The sequence below is a fragment of the Saccopteryx leptura genome, chromosome 3, assembly GCF_036850995.1.
Source record: "Saccopteryx leptura isolate mSacLep1 chromosome 3, mSacLep1_pri_phased_curated, whole genome shotgun sequence".
Lineage (NCBI taxonomy): Eukaryota > Metazoa > Chordata > Mammalia > Chiroptera > Emballonuridae > Saccopteryx > Saccopteryx leptura.
Window position 1 is genome coordinate 110,153,804 of NC_089505.1, and position 23,428 is coordinate 110,177,231.

A 23,428-nucleotide genomic window follows, 5' to 3' on the forward strand; every position below is an offset into this window, starting at 1 on the left:
ATTTTACAATACTTTCCTATTCAAATCTGTTGATTCATTTGTTAATTCAACACCCACTAAGGAAAGAAAGGGTCTTCCCAATTACTGAGGGCCTACACTGTGCCTAGCACTAGGCTAGCCATGCATAGACATGACCTTGTTGAATCTTCCCAGGAATTTGCAAGATGGGTGACATCATCCCTGTTTTACAGAAGTGGAAACTGAAGTTAGGACGGCAGCTTACTTGCCCGGATTCATCAAAGAAGGTATTATGCTAAGTATGCTGTGAAGAAAACATGCTCTTGGCCCTGGCCAGTTGGCTCAGCGGTAGAGCGTCGGCCTGGCGTGCGGGGGACCCGGGTTCGATTCCCAGCCAGGGCACATAGGAGAAGCGCCCATTTGCTTCTCCACCCCCACCCCCTCCTTCCTCTCTGTCTCTCTCTTCCCCTCCCGCAGCCAAGGCTCCATTGGAGCAAAGATGGCCTGGGCGCTGGGGATGGCTCCTTGGCCTCTGCCCCAGGCGCTAGAGTGGCTCTGGTCGCGGCAGAGTGACGCCCGGGAGGGGCAGAGCATTGCCCCCTGGTGGGCAGAGCTTCGCCCCTGGTGGGCGTGCCGGGAGGATCCCGGTCGGGCGCATGCGGGAGTCTGTCTGTCTCTCCCCGTTTCCAGCTTCAGAAAAATACAAAAAAAAAAAAAAAGAAAACATGCTCTTATTCTAGAAGTTTTACAACCTAATGGCAAGACAGATGCACAAATGATCATAATATAAATGAAATGAAATAAATGGAGAGATAAAGCTATAAGCAAATTGTCTAGAGAGCACATATGAAGTGGAATTTTTGTCCTGACTTGGCAGGGTAGGTATTTGGGTTGAACCTTAAAACATGCATAGTATTTTAGCTCTGGCCAAATAGCTCAGTTGGTTAGAGCATTGTCCCAAAGCACCGAGATCCTGGTTCAATATCTGGTCAGCTCACATACAGAACAGCTCAATGTTCCTGGCTCTCTTTCTTTCCCTTCCTCTCTCACTGAAATCAATAAATAAAAATTAAAAACAAAAGACATGCATAGGATTTTAAATAGATTGAGAAGTGTCCCTAGAAAATTGCTTGAGCTAAGACACAGAAGTATGAGAATGCATTTTGTGTTTGGGGAACATCAACTGTGTGTGTGATTGGATCACAAAAATGGTAGAGGCAGAACAGGAGAATGAAGCAAGATCGTAAATGGGTTTGAAGACCATACTGTGGAGCGTGTTCTCGGTTCTGAAGGCAATCAGAAGCCAACACATGGTTTATTGTGACAGTTCTCACGTTTGTGGTCCATGAGAGTCCCTGAGACCTTTTCATCTTTTCAGAGGGTTTTCAAGGTCAAAAGTGTTCTTATAATAATGATGATGATGATGATGATAAATTATTTGTCTTTTAAAAATTGTGGTAAAATGCCCGATCTGTGGTGGCGCAGTGGATAAAGCATTGATCTGGAATGCTGAGGTCACCAGTCTGAAACCCTGGCTTCCCTGGTCAGGGCACATATGGGAGTTGATGCTTCCTCCTCCTCTCCCCTTTTCTCTCTCTCTATCTCTCTCCTCTCTAAAATGAATAAATAAAATCTAAAAAAAAAAGAAATTGTGGTAAAAATCACAACATAAAACCTACCATCTTGGTAAGTTCAGTTGGTCTAACCGTTAGAGCATCATTCCTGAAACATCAAGGTTACAGGTTTAATCCTGGGTCAGGGAACATACGAGAAGCAACCGACGAATCCACAACTAAGTGGAACAACAAATGAATGCTTCCCTCTCTTTTTCCCTTCCTCTCTCTGACTCTAAAATCAAATAATAAAAACATTTTTAATGTACCATCTTTACCATTTTCAAAAGAACAATGTGAATTAATTTTTATTGATTTTTAGAGAAAGAGAGAGAAAGATCAATTTGCTGTCCTCCCAATTTTTTTTTTTAATTATTGGTTGATTTTTAGAGACAGGAGAGAGAGAGAGAAAGAGGGTGAGGAAGAGTAGGAAGCGTCAACTCATAGTAATTGCTTCCCATATGTGCCTTGACCAGGCAAGCCTGGGGTTTTAAACCAGCAACCTCAGTGTTGCAGGTAGAATGTTTTACCCATTGTGTTACCATAGGTCAGGTACTGTCCCACCCATTTATACACTCATTGGTTGATTCCCATAGTACCCTGAGTGGGGATCAAAGCCACATCCTTGGCACATTGAGATGTTGCTCCAACCAACTGAGCACCCTGGTCAGGCCTCATTTTAACCATTTTTAAGTGTACAGTTTAATACTGTTAAGTAGTTCACATTGTTGTTCCACTATTGCTATTATCCAACTCCAGAACTTTTTCATCTTGCAAAGCTGAAACTCTATACCCATTAAAGAATAGTTCTCCATTTTCCCCTTCCACTAACTTCTAAAAACCACCCTTCTGAGATGACATCAGAGTAATGGCGGGGTAGGAAGCGATATCGATAAATCTCCCCCAAAACTCAACAAGATCTTCAACCAGAAACAGAAAAACCTATCCTTGGAGGCTCCAGATGTTTCGCAATACACCCGAAGGTATGGTCGAGTGAAAAATTGGCTAAATATATAACCAAACCCCGAAGGAAATAGGGAGTAGGAAATGCTCCGCCTTCCTCACTAACCTAAACAGGGCGGCTTTCACTGGGAACTGTGAATATAGAAACTGAGGCGGGCAAAGGGGATGAAAAGATCCAGGCCGCGGCACAAACGGCCTAACCAGGCTGTGGCACGGAGATCCAAGCTGAGGAAAAACTGTTCCTGTGGCAACCCGGGCAATACAAGCTAACACTCGCGCCAAATCCAGACAAAGAAAGACAAGTGGGGCAGCCATTTCCCCCGATCCCCTGGTCGGCACATGCAGATAGTGGGTGAGAGATTCCTTCCAAAGCCCTGGGAGTGGGCGCCCGTGTTATCCCACAGAGAGGCAGAGTCAGAGGCCTTTGTGTGGGCTGAAAGCAGAGTTTCTGGGTCGCCCCAGCGCCCTGGGAAAGACGTGCATGGGAGGGAGCGAGAACTATCAATAATTCCAACGGTGGAACTTTTCCGTGCTGGTGGGGGTTTCACTCAGAGGGAGAGGTGGCTGGCCTGATATCCTGGTCTGCGTGCACAGATAGTGAGTGAGAGATTCCTCCGAGTGCCTCGGCAGTGCGCGCCTGTGTTATCCCACAGAGGGGCAGAGTCAGGGGCCTTTGTGTGGTCCAAAAGCGGAGTCTCAGGCCGCACTAGCGCCTTGCAAAAGCCGCGCACGGGGACGGAGCGAGAGCCAATTCCAACGCTGGAACTTTTCCATGCGGTTGGGGGTTTCACTCAGAGTGTGAGACTGCCGGCCTGATATCCTGGTCTGCGCGCGCAGATAGTGAGAGAGAGTCTCCTCCAAGCCCCCCGGAAGTGGGTGCCCGCCTGTGTTACCGGACAGAGTGGCAGAGCCAGAGGTCTTTGAGTGGGCGGAAGCCCTGCCTGATTATGCTAGCAGCTCTGACTGACTGAGCCTTACCCAGAGCCCTGTGCTGAGTGGAAATAGAGTGGGGAGTTGCCAGCTCTTTGAGCCTCTTACTATCCAGGCAGAGGCAGCAGCAACCCCATAGCTGGATTATCAGGCTACTAATTGAAGAAGGAAAGACTAGGAGAAAGGCTCCAGGAACACGGACTCTCTCACTGGCGGAGCCTATAAATGCTAATGAGCCTCGACTGCCAACGAGACTAAAACACAATACATGACATCGCCATAGAGACTTATCAACTGCAAACCTCTACCTGAGCATGCCAAAGAGGCAGAACCTCTTTGTGGGGTACAGAGTCACCAACCAGGAAGAGGGAGAGAAAAGAAAAAGCAAGAAGATAACCTCTTAAAATCAAGAATAATCCGCAGACTTTATAACCTATCCCATTTTATTATATTTGTTCGTTTGTTTCTCTTATCTTCATTCTTGATGTTTTTTTTTCCTCCTCCAATTTGGCCAATTAATTCTCTGCCGGTCTTACTCTCTCCTCTCCTTGAACTTCACTACCCATAAGTGTTACATCTCCCATTATCTTTTCTTTCCTCTTCCTTTCTCTCTATGAGGGTTGCACTCCAAAACCCTTAACTCTCTCTCTCTCTCTCTTCTTTTTTCTTTTTTCCTCTTTTAGTGGTTCCCTCTTTTTTTCTCTCTCTCTCTTTCTTTTCTCCCTCTATATTAGTTTCTTCCTTTCTCCTTTACATCTCCTCGCAAACCTCAATAACAAACAAATTATCTTATCTGGGACTCAAACTTATGTTTGTGGCATTTTGGGGTTTTTTTACTTCACCTTTTTAACTCACTAGCAGTGCTCCCATCCATGGCTCTCCATTTTATCTAGTTCTTTTTCCACTAAATACAATAGTAATTTTTTAATTGGTCCCCTCATTTTCCTGTTTCCTTCTTATTCCTCTCATCATAACTCTTAGTCAACCAACACCTAAAAGCAAATCATTTTATTCTTGACCCAAATTTTTTCCTTATTTTCTTTTTGTGGGTCCATATCCCCTTCTTCTTTTTTTTTTTTTTTTTTTTTTTTTTGCCCCTTTATTACTCTTCCCCAATTCAGGCCCTCCATTACAGGCATTGTTTGTTATAATTCACAGTTCACCACAAGATTTTCTCAAGAAAGAGGGGAGAAGAGAGGAGGGGAAAAAAGGAGGGGGGGAATAATTTCCTTTTTTTAAAATTTTTATTTTATTTTATTTTTCTTTATTTCATTATTAATTTTTTTTAAAAATACAAACTCTTTTCGATTTTTTATTTTTTTAACTTTTTATTCTTTATTAAATCTCATTAATACTATCAACAAAACCACCCTCAGATGCCATTAAGGAAGAGAAAATCAAATATCATGGATACAAAAGAAAGAGAGGTAACACAGCTAGATGAGGAAAAATCTATGGAGAAAAAATTTAATATATTGGAAACCTTGGAGCTAAATGACAGAGAATTCAAGATAGAAATCCTAAAAATCCTCTGAGATATACAAGAAAACACAAAAAGGCAATTTAGGGAGCTCAGAAAACAACTCAATGAACACAAAGAATATATTTCCAAGGAAATTGAAACTATAAAAACAAATCAAACAGAGATGAAAAACTCAATTCACGAGCTGAAAAACGAGGTAACAAGCTTAGCTAATAGAACAGGCCAGATAGAAGAGAGGATTAGTGAAATATAAGACAAGCAACTTGAGGCACAACAGAGAGAAGAATAAAGAGACTCAAAAATTAAAAAAAATGAGATAGCCTTACAAGAATTATCTGACTCCATCAAAAAGAATAACATAAGAATAATAGGTATATCAGAGGGAGAAGAGAGAGAAAATGGAATGGAGAACATACTCAAACAAATAATAGATGAGAACTTCCCAAGCCTGTGGAAAGAACTAAAGCCTCAAATTCAAGAAGCAAACAGAACTCTGAGTTTTCTTAACCCCAACAAACCTACTCCAAGGCATATCATAATGAAATTGGCACAAACTAACGGCAAAGAAATAATTCTCAAGGAAGCCAGGGAAAAGAAGAATACAACATATAAAGGAAGGCCCATTAGATTATCATCAGATTTCTCAGCAGAAACTCTACAAGCTAGAAGAGAGTGGACCCCAATATTTAAAGTCCTGAAAGAGAGGAACTTTCAGCCATGAATACTATACCCATCAAAGCTATCCTTCAAATATGAAGGAGAAATAAAAACATTCACAGATACAGAAAAGATGAGGGAATTTATCATCAGAAAACCCCCACTCCAGGAATTACTAAAAGGGGTTCTCCAATCAGATACAAAGAACAAAAAAAAAAACAAAGCCACAAGTAAAAGCTCCACCAAGAACACAATAAAACCAAATTTAAACTGTGACAACAACAAAAAGAAAGGGGGGGAGAGGATGGAGATTAACAGTAGCAAAAGACGATGGAGTGCAAAAGTACTCACAAAATAGTTCCCTACAATGAACAGGGTAGGAGTAGGAACTCTTTTTATTACTTAAAGGTAACCACCATTGAAAAAACCACCACAGAAGCACATGAGATAAAAAAGATAGCAACAGAGGAAAGATGTATGGAATACAACCAAATAAAAACAAAAGATAGAAAAACAAAAGAGAAGGATCAAACAAGATACAAAACTAACAGAAAGCAATCTATAAAATGGCAATAGGGAACTCACAAGTGTCAATAATTACACTAAATGTAAATGGATTAAACTCACCAATGAAAAGGCACAGAGTAGCAGAATGGATTAAAAAAGAAAATCCAACTGTATGCTGCCTACAGGAAAATCATCTAAGAAACAAGGATAAAAACAAATTCAAAGTGAAAGGCTGGAAAACAATACTCCAAGCAAATAACATCCAAAAAAAAAAGCAGGCGTAGCAATACTCATATCTGATAATGCTGACTACAAGACAGCAAAAGTACTCAGAGACAAAAATGGCCATTTCATAATGGCTAAGGGGACACTGAATCAAGAAGACATAACAATTCTTAATATATATGCACCAAACCAAGGAGCACCAAAATATATAAGACAGGTACTTATTGACTTTAAAACAAAAACTGAGAAAAATACAATCATACTTGGAATACAACACACCACTGACGGCTCTAGATCGGTCATCCAAACAGAGAATCAACAAAGACATAGTGGCCTTAAACAAAACACTAGAGCACCTGGCTATGATAGACATCTACAGGACATTTCATCCCAAAGTGACTGAGTACACTTTTTTCTCCAGTGTACATGGATCATTCTCAAGAATTGACCATATGGCCTGACCTGTGGTGGCGCAGTGGATAAAGCGTCGACCTGGAAATGCTGAGGTCGCCAGTTTGAGACCCTGGGCTTGCCTGGTCAAGGCACATATGGGAGTTGATGTTTCCAGCTCCTCCCCTACTTCTCTCTCTCTGTTTCTCTTTCCTCTGTCTCTCTCTCTCTCCTCTCTAAAAAATGAATAAATAATAATAAAAAAAAGAAATACTAGTCAGTTTGTTGATTTAAATTAAAAAAAAAAAAAAAAAGAATTGACCATATGTTGGACCACAAAAACAACATCAGCAAATTCAGAAAAATCAAAGTTGTACCAAGCATATTTTCTGATCATAAAGCCTTGAAACTAGAATTCAACTGCAAAAAAAGAGGAAAAAAATCCCACAAAAATGTGGAAACTAAACAACATACTTTTAAAAAATGAATGGGTCAAAGAAGAAATAAGTGCAGAGATCAAAAGATATATACAGACAAATGATCATGATAATACGACATATCAGAATCTATGGGATGCAGCAAAAGCAGTGATAAGAGGGAAGTTCATATCATTTCAGGCATATATGAACAAACAAGAGAGAGCCCAAGTGAACCACTGAACTTCACACCTTGAGGAACTAGAAAAAGAAGAACAAAGACAACCCAAAACCAGCCAAAGAAAGGAGGTAATAAAAATCAGAGCAGAAATAAATGAAATAGAGAACAGAAAAACTATAGAAAAAATTAATAGAACAAGGAGCTGGTTCTTTGAAAAGATCAACAAAATTGACAAACCCTTGGCAAGACTTACCAAGGAAAAAAGAGAAAGAACTCATATAAACAAAATCCAAAATGAAAGAGGAGAAATCACCACGGACACCATATATATACAAAGAATTATTGTAGAATACTATGAAAAACTTTATGCCACTAAATTCAACAACCTAGAAGAAATGGATAAATTCCTAGAACAATACAACCTTCCTAGACTGAGTCAAGAAGAATCAGAAAGCCTAAACAGACCTATCAGTAGAGAAGAAATAGAAAAAACCATTAAAAATCTCCCCCAAAATAAAAGTCCAGGCCCTGACGGCTATACCAGCGAATTTTATCAAACATTCAAAGAAGACTTGGTTCCTATTCTACTCAAAGTCTTCCAAAAAATTGAAGAAGAAGCAATACTTCCAAACACATTTTATGAGGCCAACATACCCCTCATACCAAAACCAGGCAAGGATGGCACAAAAAAAGAAAACTACAGACCAATATCTCTAATGAATACAGATGCTAAAATACTAAACAAAATACTAGCAAATCGAATACAACAACATATTAAAAAAATAATACATCATGATCAAGTGGGATTCATCCCAGAATCTCAAGGATGGTTCAACATATGTAAAACGGTTAATGTAATACACCATATCAACAAAACAAAGAACAAAAACCACATGATCTTATCAATAGACGCAGAAAAGGCTTTTGATAAAATACAACACAATTTTATGTTTAAGACTCTCAACAAAATGGGTATAGAAGGAAAATATCTCAACATGATAAAGGCCATATATGATAAACCATCAGCTAACATCATATTAAATGGCACTAAACGGAAGGCTTTCCCCCTTAAATCAGGAACAAGACAGGGTTGTCCACTCTTTCCACTCTTATTTAATGTGGTACTAGAGGTTCTATCCCGGTGTTTCCCAACGTGGGGCCCACGCCCCACAGGGGGGCAATTTGATAGTTAAGGGGGGCAATTTGAAAATGGACTCGACACGACTTGAACTCTTTCGCCCCGGGCCATTTAAATGCAATGCTAGATATCGGTGCCAAATTTAACAAAAAATGCAATTCTTAAATAATTGCGGTAAATAATTATTAAGTATAATTTCATTTGACGAGACCAAAATATCAACTGGGTGATTGGCGTTGTCAAGTAAACTTCATCCTGGGTTCACCGCGGAGCATGCCGTCTGCCGCGGGGAACCCTGGACGTTTTAAAAACTCTCTAAACAACGCAGTTATTCTCACCTAATTGGCCCATCGCAACTTCTGTAGTGTTTCACATCATTCAGTTGGTGTTAATTTGAAATAAGTGTCAGTCAAAACTGTTGTAAAAGCTCATTGATTTAATAAATATACATATATATATTGTATAGATATAATTGGTAAGTATTTGATTTTATTTTTATCAATATTAAACTCTTTATTAAGTACTTCTTGCATCGGGGCTAGAAAGCACTAATATTTTATAAATATTATTGGGGCTATAATAGTGCATGCACGACAATTTTACTTTTTATTTTATTTTATTTTATTTTTTGTATTTTTCTGAAGCTGGAAACGGGGAGAGACAGTCAGACAGACTCCCGCATGCGCCCGACCGGGATCCACCCGGCACGCCCACCAGGGGCCACGCTCTGCCCACTAGGGGGCGATGCTCTGCCCCTCTGGGGTGTCGCTCTGCCGCGACCAGAGCCACTCTAGCGCCTGGGGCAGAGGCCAAGGAGCCATCCCCAGAGCCCGGGCCATCTTTGCTCCAATGGAGCCTTGGCTGCGGGAGGGGAAGAGAGAGACAGAGAGGAAGGAGGGGGGGTGGAGAAGCAAATGGGTGCCTCTCCCATGTGCCCTGGCTGGGAATCGAACCCGGGTCCCCCGCATGCCAGGCCGACGCTCTACCGCTGAGCCAACCGGCCAGGCTCGACAATTTTAATTTTAGAAGCATAACTTTCCAGAAAATTTTGTCAAGTGGAAAAAATATAGATACCTTTTTATTTGTGGTGGTAGTGTAGTAAATGTGTTATATACATTTAAATAAATATGAATTTTTAGTATACGTTTACTCTATGTCACATTGAATATATTTTAACACATATTTTAATATTAGTTTTTAATTGATCTTATTTTTATTTCTTATAGCCCATAGTAAAATGAGTGGTGCAAGCAAGAAAAGTACTTGTCAATATTCGGAGGAATATTTAAAATTTGGGTTCATACCCGCTGTTCACAATGAGCAGATTCCTTTTTGTCTTTTATGCCAGCAATGCTTGACCAACGAATCAATGAAACGGGGTTGTCTTGAGGCGCATTTGAAGGCGAAACATAGTGCTCATATTAATTCAGATTTGAGTTACTTTAAAACTTTAAAGAAAATTTTTGAAAAAAGAACAACATTAAAGTCTCTATTTACTGCTCATACTTCAACTAATAATCGTGTTCTTGAGGCTAGTTATCAAATTTCTTTATTCATCGCTGAAACTGGAGAAAATCACACTAGAGGAGAGAATTTAATAAAACCGTCAATATCAGCATTTCTTAAAATGGTTCTTGAAAAAGATGACAAAGATGTAAAAGCTATGCCACTCAGTGACAATACTGTTAGCAGAAGAATAGACGAAATGAGTGAGGATATTGAAAAACAACTTATTGAAAAGCTGAAAACAAGAAAATTCTCCTTGCAAATGGATGAATCAACTTTGAGAGACAGTGAAGCAGTATTGATAACTTACATAAGATATATTGATAAAGGACATTTTGCTGAAGAAATGTTCTGTAAAAGATTAGAAAGCACCACTACCTCCAAAGATATATATAATAAGCTAAAAAAACTACTTAGATGTCAATGATATACCAATGAAAAATATAACATCTTGTGCTGCAGATGGTGCTCCCAATATGATGGGCAAGAAAAATGGCTGCTTAAAATTGATGAAAGATGCGAATCCAGAAATGATTCTTGTGCATTGTGTTATTCATAGAGAAAACTTGGTAGCTAAAAACATCTCGCCTGTTCTGAATGAAGTATTACATACAGTAATAAAGTGTGTTAATGCTATTAAAGCTAGTGCCAAAGGTGAGCGTCTTTTCAAGCTATTTTGTGAAGAACAAAATGAAGACCAGGTGAGACTTTTACTTCACACTGAAGTAAGATGGCTATCTAAAGGAAACTGTTTGAAAAGATTTATGGAACTGTTTGATACTCTTAGTGATTTTTTAAGCGACAAACCTGAAATGAAGTATCTGTTAACAATAGATGGTAAAGCATTTGTGAGTTATTTAGCTGATATCTTTGAAAAACTAAATATATTAAATAAGCAACTTCAAGGAACAAATAAAACTCTTGTCAATGCAAAAGCAAAGATATTTGGTTTCATTACCAATATTGAGTTACGTCAGAAACATATTAACAACAAAAACTTTAAACAGTTTCATTGGCTCCAAAAATGTGAAGTAACTGATACCGCTTTACTTGTTATTGTCAATCATTTGAATATTCTATCGGCTGATTTAAAAGAAAGATTTTCTGATTTAAAACAAATTGATTTCCCAACATGGATGATGCAGCCAATGTTAGTGGATTTGTCTGATATATCAAATATGCAGTATCAAGAAGAATTCGCAGAATTGCAAAATGATGAGTCAGTTAAAGCTTTATTTAATATCAAAGGAGCGATGGCATGGCTTTGTGAGGAAACAGAAATCAAATACCCAAATTCAACCAAATGTGCAAGAAAACTATTGCTACCGTTTCCATCTTCATTTTTAGCTGAATGTGGATTTAGTGCTGTAAATGATTTACTGGTTAAAAAAAAGAAATCGGCTGGATATAACACAACGTGGAGACTTGAGACTAAAGCTAACCAAATTGGAACCTAATATAAAATCTCTGTGCAGTAAGCATCAAGCGCAAGGATCACACTAAATTAAAATAATAAATTAATATAGAAAAATCTGTATTAAAATTATTTGGAATTTAAATTTCTGTTTTTCATTATATGTTTTAAAATTTTACTTACTATGTTTTGTTAACAATTTCATAGTGATTTCTTCCTAGAACCTATCATTTATGTTATATTAAGTGAACAAATCAATTTTTTAATGTTAAAAATTATGTATGTTACATAGGGGGGGACATAAAAATTTTAAAAAGGTTAAGGTGGGGCATGGCACAAAAAAGGTTGGGAAACACTGTTCTAGCCAGAGCAATCAGACAAGACAAAGAAATAAAAGGCATCCATATCGGAAAAGAAGAAGTAAAGGTATCACTTTTTGCAGATGATATGATCCTATACATCGAAAACCCCAAAGAATCCACAAAAAGACTACTAGAAACAATAAGCCAATACAGTGTGGTCGCAGGATACAAAATTAACATACAGAAGTCAATAGCCTTTCTATATGCCAACAATGAAACAATTGAGAATGAACTCAAAAGAATAATCCCCTTCACGATTGCAACAAAAAAAATAAAATACTTAGGAATAAACATAACAAAGAATGTAAAGGACTTATATAATGAAAATTATAAACCATTGTTAAGGGAAATCAAAAAAGATATAATGAGATGGAAGAATATACCTTGTTCTTGGTTAGGAAGAATAAATATAATCAAGATGGCCATATTACCCAAAGCAATATACAAATTTAATGCAATTCCCATCAAAATTCCAATGACATTTTTTAAAGAAATAGAGCAAAAAATCATCAGATTTATATGGAACTATAAAAACCCCTGAATAGCCAAAGCAATTCTAAAGAAAAAGAATGAAGGTGGGGGCATTACAATACCTGACTTCAAACTATATTATAGGGCCACGACAATCAAAACAGCATGGGATTGGCAGAAAAATAGACACTCAGACCAATGGAACAGAATAGACAGTCCAGAAATAAAACCACATATATATAGTCAAATAATTTTTGATAAAGGGGCCAACAACACACAATGGAGAAAAGAAAGCCTCTTCAATAAATGGTGCTGGGAAAACTGGAAAGCCACATGCAAAAGAATGAAACTGGACTACAGTTTGTTCCCCTGTACAAAAATTAACTCAAAATGGATCAAAGATCTAAACATAAGACCTGAAACAATTAAGTACATAGAAGAAGACATAGGTACTCAACTCATGGACCTGGGTTTTAAAGAGAATTTTATGAATTTGACTCCACAGGCAAGAGAAGTGAAGGCAAAAATTAATGAATGGGACTACATCAGACTAAGAAGTTTTTGCTCAGCAAGAGAAACTGATAACAAAATAAACAGAAAGCCAACTAAATGGGAAATGATATTTTCAAACAACAGCTCAGATAAGGGCCTAATATCCAAAATATACAAAGAACTCATAAAACTCAACAACAAACAATCCAATAAAAAAATGGGAAGAGGACATGAACAGACACTTCTCCCAGGAAGAAATACAAATGGCCAACAGATATATGAAAAGATGCTCATCTTCTTTAGCTATTAGAGAAATGCAAATCAAAACTGCAATGAGATACCACCTCACACCTGTTAGATTAGCTATTATTAACAAGACAGGTAATAGCAAATGTTGGAGAGGCTGTGGAGAAAAAGGAACCCTCATCCACTGTTGGTGGGAATGTAAAGTTGTACAACCATTATGGAGGAAAGTATGGTGGTTCCTCAAAAAACTGAAAATAGAACTACCATATGACCCAGCAATCCCTCTACTGGGTATATACCCCCCAAAATTCAGAAACATTGATACGTAAAGACACATGCAGCCCCATGTTCATTGGAGCATTGTTCACAGTGGCCAGGACATGGAAACAACCAAAAAGCCCGTCAATAGATGACTGGATAAAGAAGATGTGGCACATATACACTATGGAATACTACTCAGCCATAAGAAATGATGACATCGGATCATTTACAGCAAAATGGTGGGATCTTGATAACATGATACGAAGCGAAATAAGTAAATCAGAAAAAACCAGGAACTGCATTATTCCATATGTAGGTGGGACATAAAAGTGAAACTAAGAGACATTGATAAGAGTGTGGTGGTTACGGGGGTAGGGGGGAAAGGGAGGGGGAAAGGGGGAGGGGGAGGGGCACAAATAAAACAAGATAGAAGGTGACAGAGGACAATCTGACTTTGGGTGGTGGGTATGCAACATAATTGAACGACAAGATAACCTGGATTTGTTATCTTTGAATATATGTATCCTGATTTATTGATGCCGCCTCATTAAAAAAATAAAATTATTTAAAAAAAACAAACAAACCACCCTTCTACATCCTGTTTCTGTGAATGGGATTGATTGATTGATTGATTGATAGAGTCAGAGAGAGGGACAGATAGGGACAGATAGACAGGAAGGGAGAGAGATGAGAAGCATCAATTCTTTATTGTGGCTCTTAAGTTGTTCAGTGATTGCTTTCTCATACATGCCTTGACCCAGGGTCTACAGCAGAGTGTGTAACCCCTTGTTCAAGCCAGCAACCTTGGGCTTCAAGTCAGCAACCTTTGGGCTCAAGCTAGCAACCATAGGGTCATGTCTATGATCCCACGTTCAAGCTAGCTGCCCCGTGCTCAAGCTGGTGAGCCCGCGCTCAAGCCGGCAACCTCAGGGTTTCAAACCTGGATCCTCCACATCCCATTCCGATATTCTATTCACTGTGCAACCACCTAGTCAGGCTGAACTGGATTTCTTTAGATATTTGTTATAAGTGGAATCATACAGTACTATATTTGTCATTTTGTTACTGGCCTATTTTACTTAGCGTAATTCTTTTTTTATGTTTATTTTTATTGTTTTTAGAGAGAAAGGGAAGGAAAGAGAGAGAGACAGGAACGTTGATCTGTTCCTTTATGTGCACTGATCAGGGATCGAACCAGCAACCTCCGCACTTCGAGATGATGCTCCAACCAGCCAAGCTATTTGGCCAGGGCTAAAACAAATGTTCTTGATGAAGCAGTAAAATTTATTAATTTTATTTCTATTAAATTTTGACTGTTAAGTACATATCTTTTTAATATTCAGTGTGAGGAAATGTGATGAAAGCTTTTAAGCTGTGTATCTCCAACCATGAAGTTTGTTTCAAGGAACAGTAGTTATGAAATTGAGTTAAAAGCTGATCTAGTTGCCTTTTTCATAGAAGACCATTTTTACTTGAAAGAATGATTGACAGACAAACTATGGTTATACAGACTTGGGTATTTGTCAAATATCTTCTGAAAATGGAACAAAATGAGACTATTACTTCAAGGAAAAAATTGATAGTATTTCTTGTCAATAATAAAATTTAAGCTTTCATGCAAAATTAGAATTTTGGAAAACTTGTATCTGCCAATACAGTAGATCCCATTTATTTGTGGGGGATATGTTCCAAGACCCCCAGTGGATGCCTAAAATCTCAGATAGTTCCAAACCTTAGATATATTGTACTATGTTTTTTCATATATATATATATGAAAAAGTTTAACTTATCAATTAGGCAGAGTAAGAGATTAGCAATAATAACTAATAATAAGATAGAACAGGCCTTAGCTGGTTGGCTCAGTGGTGAAGCATCAGCCCAGCATGTGGATGTCTTGGGTTTGATTCCCAGTCATGGCACATAAGAGAACCAACCATCTGCTTCCCCACCCCTCACCTTCTCCCTTCTTTCTCTCAATCTCTCTCTTCTCCTCCTGCAGCCATGGCTCGGTCAAAGCAAGTTGTTCCTGGGCGCTAATGATGGTTCTATGGCTTTGCCTCAGGCACTAAAATAGCTCTGTTGCCAAGCAACAGAGCAATGCCCCAGATAGGCAGAGCATTGGCAGGTAAGGGGCTTGCCTGGTGGATCCCGGTAGAGGTGCATGTGGGAGTCTGTCTTTCTGTCTGCCTGCTTCTCACTTAAGAAAAAAATTTTTAAAAAAGAAGAAAAAAAGAAAGAAAAACTTTAACAATTTATAATAAAAGTTGTGTGAATGTGGTCTCCATCTCTCACTCTAAATATATATATTCTTGTACTGTACTCACCCTTCTTCCTGTGGTGATGTAAGATATGATGCCTACATGATGAAGTGAAGTGAGCTGGACAAAGTGGCGAATCACATCTCAGGTGGGATAGCATAGAATTGCCTGAGATTTCATCACAATAGTCAGCATGACACATACTTTAAAACAGGGGTCCCAAAACTACGGCCCACAGGCTGCATGGGCCCCCTGAGGCCATTTATCCGGCCCCTGCCTCACTTCCAGAAGGGGCACCTCTTTCATTGGTGGTCAGTGAGGGGAGCATAGTTCCCATTGAAATACTGGTCAGTTTGTTGATTTAAATTTACTTGTTCTTTATTTTAAATATTGTATTTGTTCCTGTTTTGTTTTTTTACTTTAAAATAAGATATGTGCAGTGTGCATAGAGACTTGTTCATAGTTTTTTTAAATTTATTAATTTTATTTATTTTTATTTTTTTACAGAGACAGAGAGAGAGTCAGAGAGAGGGATAGATAGGGACACCCCAGACAGGAACGGAGAGAGATGAGAAGCATCAATCTTTAGTTTTTCGTTGTGACACCTTAGTTGTTCATTGATTGCTTTCTCATATGTGCCTTGATCGAAGGGCTACAGCAGACTGACTAACCCCTTGCTCAAGCCAGCGACCTTGGGTCCAAGCTGGTGAGCTTTGCTCAAACCAGATGAGCCCGCGCTTAAGCTGGCGAGCTCAGGGTCTTGAACCTGGGTCCTCCACATCCCAGTCTGACGCTCTATTCACTGCACAACTGCCTGGTCAGGTGGATTTGTTCATAGTTTTTTTATAGTTTGGCCCTCCAATGGTCTGAGGGACAGTGAACTGGCCCCCTGTGTAAAAAGTTTGGGGACGCTTGCTTTAAAACTTATGAATTGTTTATTTCTGGTATTTTTTATTTAATATTTTCAGACACAGTTGACCTCAGGTACCTGAAGACAAGGACAGTAAAACTGTGATAATGGGGGAGACTACTGTACTTGAAGACTTTTATGATAAGACTAGTGGTGACATTAATACATGAGATTTTTTGATATTTTATAATGAACCATGTCAGCATTTGGAAGATCAGCATAATGTAGTGAACCAATATTTTCCAAATGATCAATGCATGGTGCTATAAAATTAGTCATAGATAGAACATCCATTCAGGGTAGAAGACAGACAAATGTATTTTAATGTGACAGAATGCAGAATTCATTAATATGGTTTCAGATTCATTGAAACTATCTTTTGTGAATGACTATTTGTTGCCTGGATCTGTGGTGGTCCAGTGGATAAAGTGTCAAACTGGAATGCTGAGGTGGTTGATTCGAAAACCCTGAGCTTGCCCATTCAAGGCATATATGAAAGGCATGTATGAGTTGATGCTTCATACTTCTCCCCCCACCCTGCCTTTCTCTCTCTCTAAAATCAATAAATAAAAGCTTAAGAAAATAAACTACTATGTGTTGATTATTAGTATAATACCAAAGAAAAATATTCATACCCAAAAGGCTTTCAAAATACTTTTTTTTTTCAATTATATAATCTGTATGAGGCCATGTTTTCTTCGTAGACTTTGACCAAAGTAGCATATCACAATAGACTGAATGCAGAAGATACAAGAATCCAGTTGTTTTCTATTAAGCCCGACATAAAAAAGGTTCGCAAAAATGTAAAACATTCCACTTTTCTTGCTAATTTTGTTTTTTACAGAGACAGAGAGAGAGATAGACAGACAGGAATGGAGAGATGAGAAGCATCAGTCATTAGTTTTTCGTTGCACATTGCAACACCTTAACTGTTCATTGATTGCTTTCTCATACGTGCCTTGACCGCGGGCCTTCAGCAGACCGAGTAACCCCTTGCTCGAGACAGTAATCTTGGGCTCAAGCTGGTGAGCTTTTGCTCAAACCAGATGAGCCCTCACTCAAGCTGGCGACCTTGGGGTCTCGAACCTGGGTCTTCCGCATCCCAGTCCAACGCTCTATCCACTGCGCCACCACCCAGTCAGGCTTCTTGCTAAATTATTACTGGGCTTGCTTTAGCTCAGCAGTTTTTTTTGTCAATTTTGCTTGCTTACTAAATATTTTGTTTTGGAATATATTTATTTATTATTATTTTCTTTGGTGACAGACAGAGAGAGGGACAGATAAGGCCAGATAGACAGAAAGGGAGAGAGATGAGAAGCATCAATTCTTCTTCATGGCACCTTAGTTATTCATTGATTGCTTTCTCATATGTGCCTTGACCAGGGGGCTACAGTAGAGTGAATGACCCCTTGCTCAAGCCAGCAACCTTGGGCTCAAGCTGGTGAGCCTTGCTCAAACCAGATGAGCCCACTCTCAAGCCAGCGACCCCAGGATTTCAAACCTGGGTCCTTTGCGTCCCAGTCTGATGCTCTATCCCCGTGATGGCGAACCTTTTTATAAAAACCGCCCACTTTTTCAGTGCTGGTCAACTGGGTCCCTCCTTTCCCACTAGTGGGCGGTCCAGCTTTCATGGTGGGCCAATTGTGGCACTGTTTGGTTGTTCCACTACCGCCCACCATATATATATATATATAAAACACTGGGGAACAAAATTTTTGTTGCATCCACAAAAACACTTGTTCTTACCTAATTAAAGTGTGCTGATCTCAAATCTGACATTACTTTTTCTCTGTAAGCTACAGTTTTTCTGCAATTCAAGATTTATGTTTTCATCTTATTGTAAAATTTTCAACATTTAGATTAACATAATGTAGTAGAATGTCTTCTTGGGCATCATCTTTGTGAAAATATAATAATTTATATAATGCAGTAAATACACTAGTACACTAAAAGATATGATTGCATCAGAATTTGTCTACAATTTCAAAATAGAATATATTAAAACACTTATTTTAATCATAAAATTTGCGCAAAACTTATTTAAATTCTATTCAGGCAAAAATTTGCGTTTGTAGCTCCTGCGTTTGTGTACTTGTTGAGGACAATCTCGTTTGATGCTCCAGCAGTAGTCTGCTCATCACTAACAGCTCCAAGATTTTTGGGAAACTTATCAAGGTGACTGTTCAGGAAGTGAATCTTAATGCTCATGTTACATCCAATATCACAGAAAGCCAACAGCATCCTTTGAACCAGAAGTTCATAGTTTTCTGCTTTTTTGTTGCCAAGGAAGTTCTTTGTAACTGACACAAAAGACTGCCATGCTGCTTTCTCCTCCTTATTCATTTTCCTGGCAAATTCTACGTCACATATGAGGGTTTGAATTTGAGGTCCATTGAATATACCTGCTTTTATCTTCTCGAAAGACAAGGCAGGAAAAGCAGAAATAATATGTTGAAAGCATTCACTTTCTCTATTCAAAGCCTGAACAAACTGCTTCATTAAACCAAGTTTGATGTGAAGTGGGGGAAAAATGATCCTGTCTCGATTAACTACAGGTTCATTCACAATATTTTGCATCCCTACTTTCAGAGCTTCACGTTTTAGCCACTCCTTCTGTTTCCAGTGTTTCTCCTGAGCTCGGCTGTCCCACAAACACAGAAAGCAAGAATATTTCGTGAAGCCTCTCTGTTGTCCTAGCAGGAAATTTATCATTTTAAGATCCATACAAATGATCCAGTTATGCTCCTCATATTTCAGAAAGTCAAGGACAATTTTTATGTCATTATAATCTTCTCGCAGATGAGTTGAATAACCAATTGGTACCACTGAAAATAGGTAATATATGCATGTGTCACAAATGATGAAATATTGCGTCTTTGACGTTGAAGTGTGTAACAGCCACATATATAACACAAGGTGTCAAGACTATTCTTATATTTATGCCTACTCAATGAAGCCATGATTCAATCTTAAAGCAAAATAAGAGAGTATTTTTATCAGTTAATAATTTTTTACATTTAAAAACAACTACAATTATGTAAAACTGATGTTTGTAAAACATTAATTGCCTTGTGGTTATGTTCAATCCAAGAGTCGTTGCCCTTTGACTCCAATTTAAAAACCAATGCATACCATTAACTGTAACAAAAAGAAATTAAAATAGCATAAAAACTAGAGCATGCACCAAAAAATGGATTTCAGATTTGGAATCAGTGATGCAGAAATATATAGAAACAGTTCTAAAACCTCATGCAAAAGAAAATGAAAAAAAAAATTGTTCCCCAGTGTAAAGCTCAATAACTTTTAAGAGTGTAAAGGGGTCTTGATGCAGAGAGCTTGAGAATTGGTGATTTAGAGACTGAGTGCAACAGGATTAGAACTTTTGTTGTTGTTGTTTTGTTTACGTGAGAGGAGGGGAGATAGTGAGACAGACTCCACATGCACTCTGACTGGGATTCACCTGGCAACTTCCATCTGGGACTGATGCTTGAATCAATCGAGCTGTTTTTAGCACCTGAAGCTGATGCACTTGGACCAACTGTATCCTCAGCGCCAGAGACCAACACTTGAATCAACTGAGCCACTGGCTATAAGAAGAGAGGAGGGCTCAGTGGTAGAGCGTCAGCCTGGTGTGCAGAAGTCCCGGGTTCGATTCCCGGCCAGGGCACACAGGGGAAGCGCCCATCTGCTTCTCCGCCCCTCCCCCTCTCCTTCCTCTCTGTCTCTCTCTCCCCCTCCCTCCCGCAGCGAGGCTCCATTGGAGCAAAGATGGCCCGGGAGCTGGGGATGGCTCCTTGGCCTCTACCCCAGGCGCTGGAGTGGCTCTGGTCGCGACAGAGCAACGCCCTGGAGGGGCAGAGCATCGCCCCCTGGTGGGCAGAGTGTCGCCCCCTGGTGGACATGCCGGGTGGATCCCGGTAGGGCGCATGCGGGAGTTTGTCTGACTGTCTCTCCCGGTTTCCAGCTTCAGAAAAATACAAAAAAAAAAAAAATACAAAAAAAAAAAAAAAAGAAGAGAGGAGGGAAGAAGTGGGAGAGGGAAGAAAGAGAAGCAGAAGATTGCTTCTTTTGTGTGCCCTGACTGGGAATTAAACTCAGGATGTCCATAGCTGGGCGGATGCTCTACCACTTAGCAACCAACCAGGGCCTAGAACTGTTTTTAAGAATATAATGTTGCCTGACCAGGCGGTGGCGCAGTGGATCGAGCATCGGACTGGGATGTGGAAGGACCCAGGTTCGAGACCCCGAGTCACCAGCTTGAGAGTGGGCTCATGGGGTTTGAGCAAGGCTCACCAGCTTGGACCCAAAGTCGCTGGCTCCAGCAAGGGGTTGCTCGGTCTGCTGAAGGCCCGTGATCAAGGCACATGTGAGAAAGCTATCAATGAACAACTACGGTGTTGCAACGTGTAATGAAAAACTAATGTTTGATGCTTCTCATCTCTCTCCGGTCCTGTCTGTCTGTCCCTGTCTATCCCTCTCTCTGACTCACTCTCTGTCTCTGTAAAAAAAAAAAAATAATAATGCTGAGGCCCTAGCCGATTGGCTCAGTGGTAGAGTGTTGGCCCAGCATGTGGATGTCCTGGGTATGATTCCCAGTCAGGGCACACAGGAGAAGCGCCCATCTGATTCTCCACCCCTTTCGCTTAATGTTCTCTCTCTTCTCCCTCCTGCAGTCAAGGCTCTGTTAGAGCGAGTTGGTCCCCGGTGCTGAGGGTGGCTCCATGGCCTCCGCCTTAGGTGCTAAAAAATGGTTCCGGTTGTAAACAAAGCATGGGCCCCAGATGGCAGAGCATTGCCCCCTAATGGGCTTGCCAAGTGGATCCCTATGAGAGTGCATGCGGTAGTCTGTCTCTGCCTTCCCTTCTCTCACTAAAAATTAAAAAAAAAAAAAAAGGAATATAATGCTGATAGCTAGGTTGCTGAGCAATGGATTAGTGGCCCCAGATCCTGGTCAGGGTGCATGTAGGAGTCTGTTTCTCTGTTTCTCTGCCTCCCTGCTACTCACTTAAGGAAAAAATAAAGATTTTATTTATTGATTTTTAAGAGAGAGAGAGATCAGGAGGAGGAGCAGGAAATATTAACTTTCAGTAGTTGCTTCTCATATGTGCCCTGACCAGGCAAACCTGGGGTTTCCAACCAGTAACCTCAGCGTTCCAGGGTCAATACTTTATCCACTGAGCTACCACAGGTCAGGTATATTAGTGTTGTTTTAATCCTCTACATTTCTGGCAACTTGTTATGAAGCAACAGAAAACTGGTACATATGTGTAAAAATTATTTATTGCCACAATAATTCTGTATAACAACTACCCCAAAACTCAGTGACTTAAAGGAACCACCATTTATTATTTTTTATGACTCTATGGGTCACCTGGGCTGTTCTGGTGACCTGGGCTGGACTAGGTTAATCTCACTTGGACTTGTTCATGAATCCATAAACACCTGTTGGGTTGGCTAGTCTAGAGTGACCTCAGCTGGAATGACTTGGCTTCACTCCACTTGGTCTCTCATATTCCAGCAGGCTAGCCTGTGTTTATTCTTACGGTAGTGACAAGATTAGCAAGAGGAAGAGAAAACACATAAGGACTTTTTCATTTGCTTACATCAAGTTTGCTCTTGTTCTGTTGACGGAAGCAAGACACGTGAGAAGGGAAATTAAAACATACCATAAAAAGACTTGTGAAAAAGTGTTTAGTTTTATTCATAAGAGCCGCCAACAGAAACAACCCAAATGTTCATGAGTAAGAGAAAAAAATCATCAAATTGTGGCATACTCACAAAATGGAATATTACTCAGCAATAAAAGAATGAACTACTGATATAAAAAATAATATGAATCAACACAGAGAAAAATTTTGTTGAGCCAAAGAGGCCGGACAAAAAATAGTACAACTGAATAATTCCACTTATATGACCTTGAAGAACATGTAAAACTGATCTATGGTGATAGATATCAGGATAATGGTTGCCTAAAAGGTAATGGGGACTGAATGGAAGGGGGCATGAGGGTGCTTTCTAGAGTCATGGAAATTTGCTGTATCTTGATTGTAGTGGTGGCTAAATGGGCATATAAATTTATCAAAACTCATTAAAATGTACACTTTAGATCCATGCATTTCACTATATGTAAATTTACCTTAAAAAACACAAATAAACAAAAACTAATATAGTGAAAAGAACATAAGTGTTGGTGTTTAAAAGCTTTGGATTTGATGCCCTGACTGGATAGCTCAGTTGGTTAGAGTATCATCCTGAAACACAAAGATTATTGGTTCGATTCCCAGTCAGGGCACATATATGATGTTCCAGTCTCTCTCTCTCTCTCTCTCTCTTTCTCTCTCTCTCTTCCTCTCTCACTGAATAAATAAAAATTAAAAAATAAAATGAAGCCTGACCAGGTGGTGGTGCAGTGGCTAGAACATTGGACTGGGATGCGGAGGACCCAGGTTCGAGACCCTGAGGTCTCCAGCTTGAGCGCGGGCTCATCTGGTTTGAGCAAAGCTCACCAGCTTGGACCCAAGGTCACTGGCTCCAGCAAGGGGTTACTCGGTTTGCTGAAGGCCCCCGGTCAAGGCACATATGAGAAAGCAATCAATGAACAACTAAGGTGTCGCAACGAAAAACTAATGATTGATGCTTCTCATCTCTCCCCATTCCTATCTGTCCCTATCTATCCTTCTCTCTGACTCTCTCTCTGTCTCTGTAAAAATAAATAAATAAAATAAATAAATAAAATAAAAAGATTTGGATTTGAGCCCTGGCTGGGTAGCTGAGTTGGTTAGAGCATTGTCTGGATAGCTATGGTTGAAGGTTCAATCCCCATTCAGGGCACATACAAGAATCAACCAGCGAAATTAAAGGAAAAAAAATCAACCAGTGAATACGTAAATAAGGAAAACAACAACTGGATGTTTCTCTTCCACTCTCCTTTTCTTCATCTCCCCCTAAAATCAATAAATTGCCTGGCCTGTGGTGGCACATTGGATAAAATGTCAACCTGGAATGCTGAGGTCACCAGTTCAATACCCGGGGCTTGCCTGGTCAAGG

At 39.6% G+C, this 23,428-nt stretch overlaps 1 protein-coding gene across 1 annotated transcript in view; it reads left to right on the forward strand.

Moving 5' to 3' along the window:
* Positions 1 to 164: 164 nt before the first annotated feature.
* Positions 165 to 23,428, forward strand: part of LOC136398286 (large ribosomal subunit protein uL11-like) — a 30,412-nt gene continuing 7,148 nt past the window's right edge. The window contains 1 exon segment of the mRNA XM_066372642.1: positions 165 to 245. Within this exon segment, the coding sequence (XP_066228739.1) occupies positions 165 to 245 (81 nt within the window).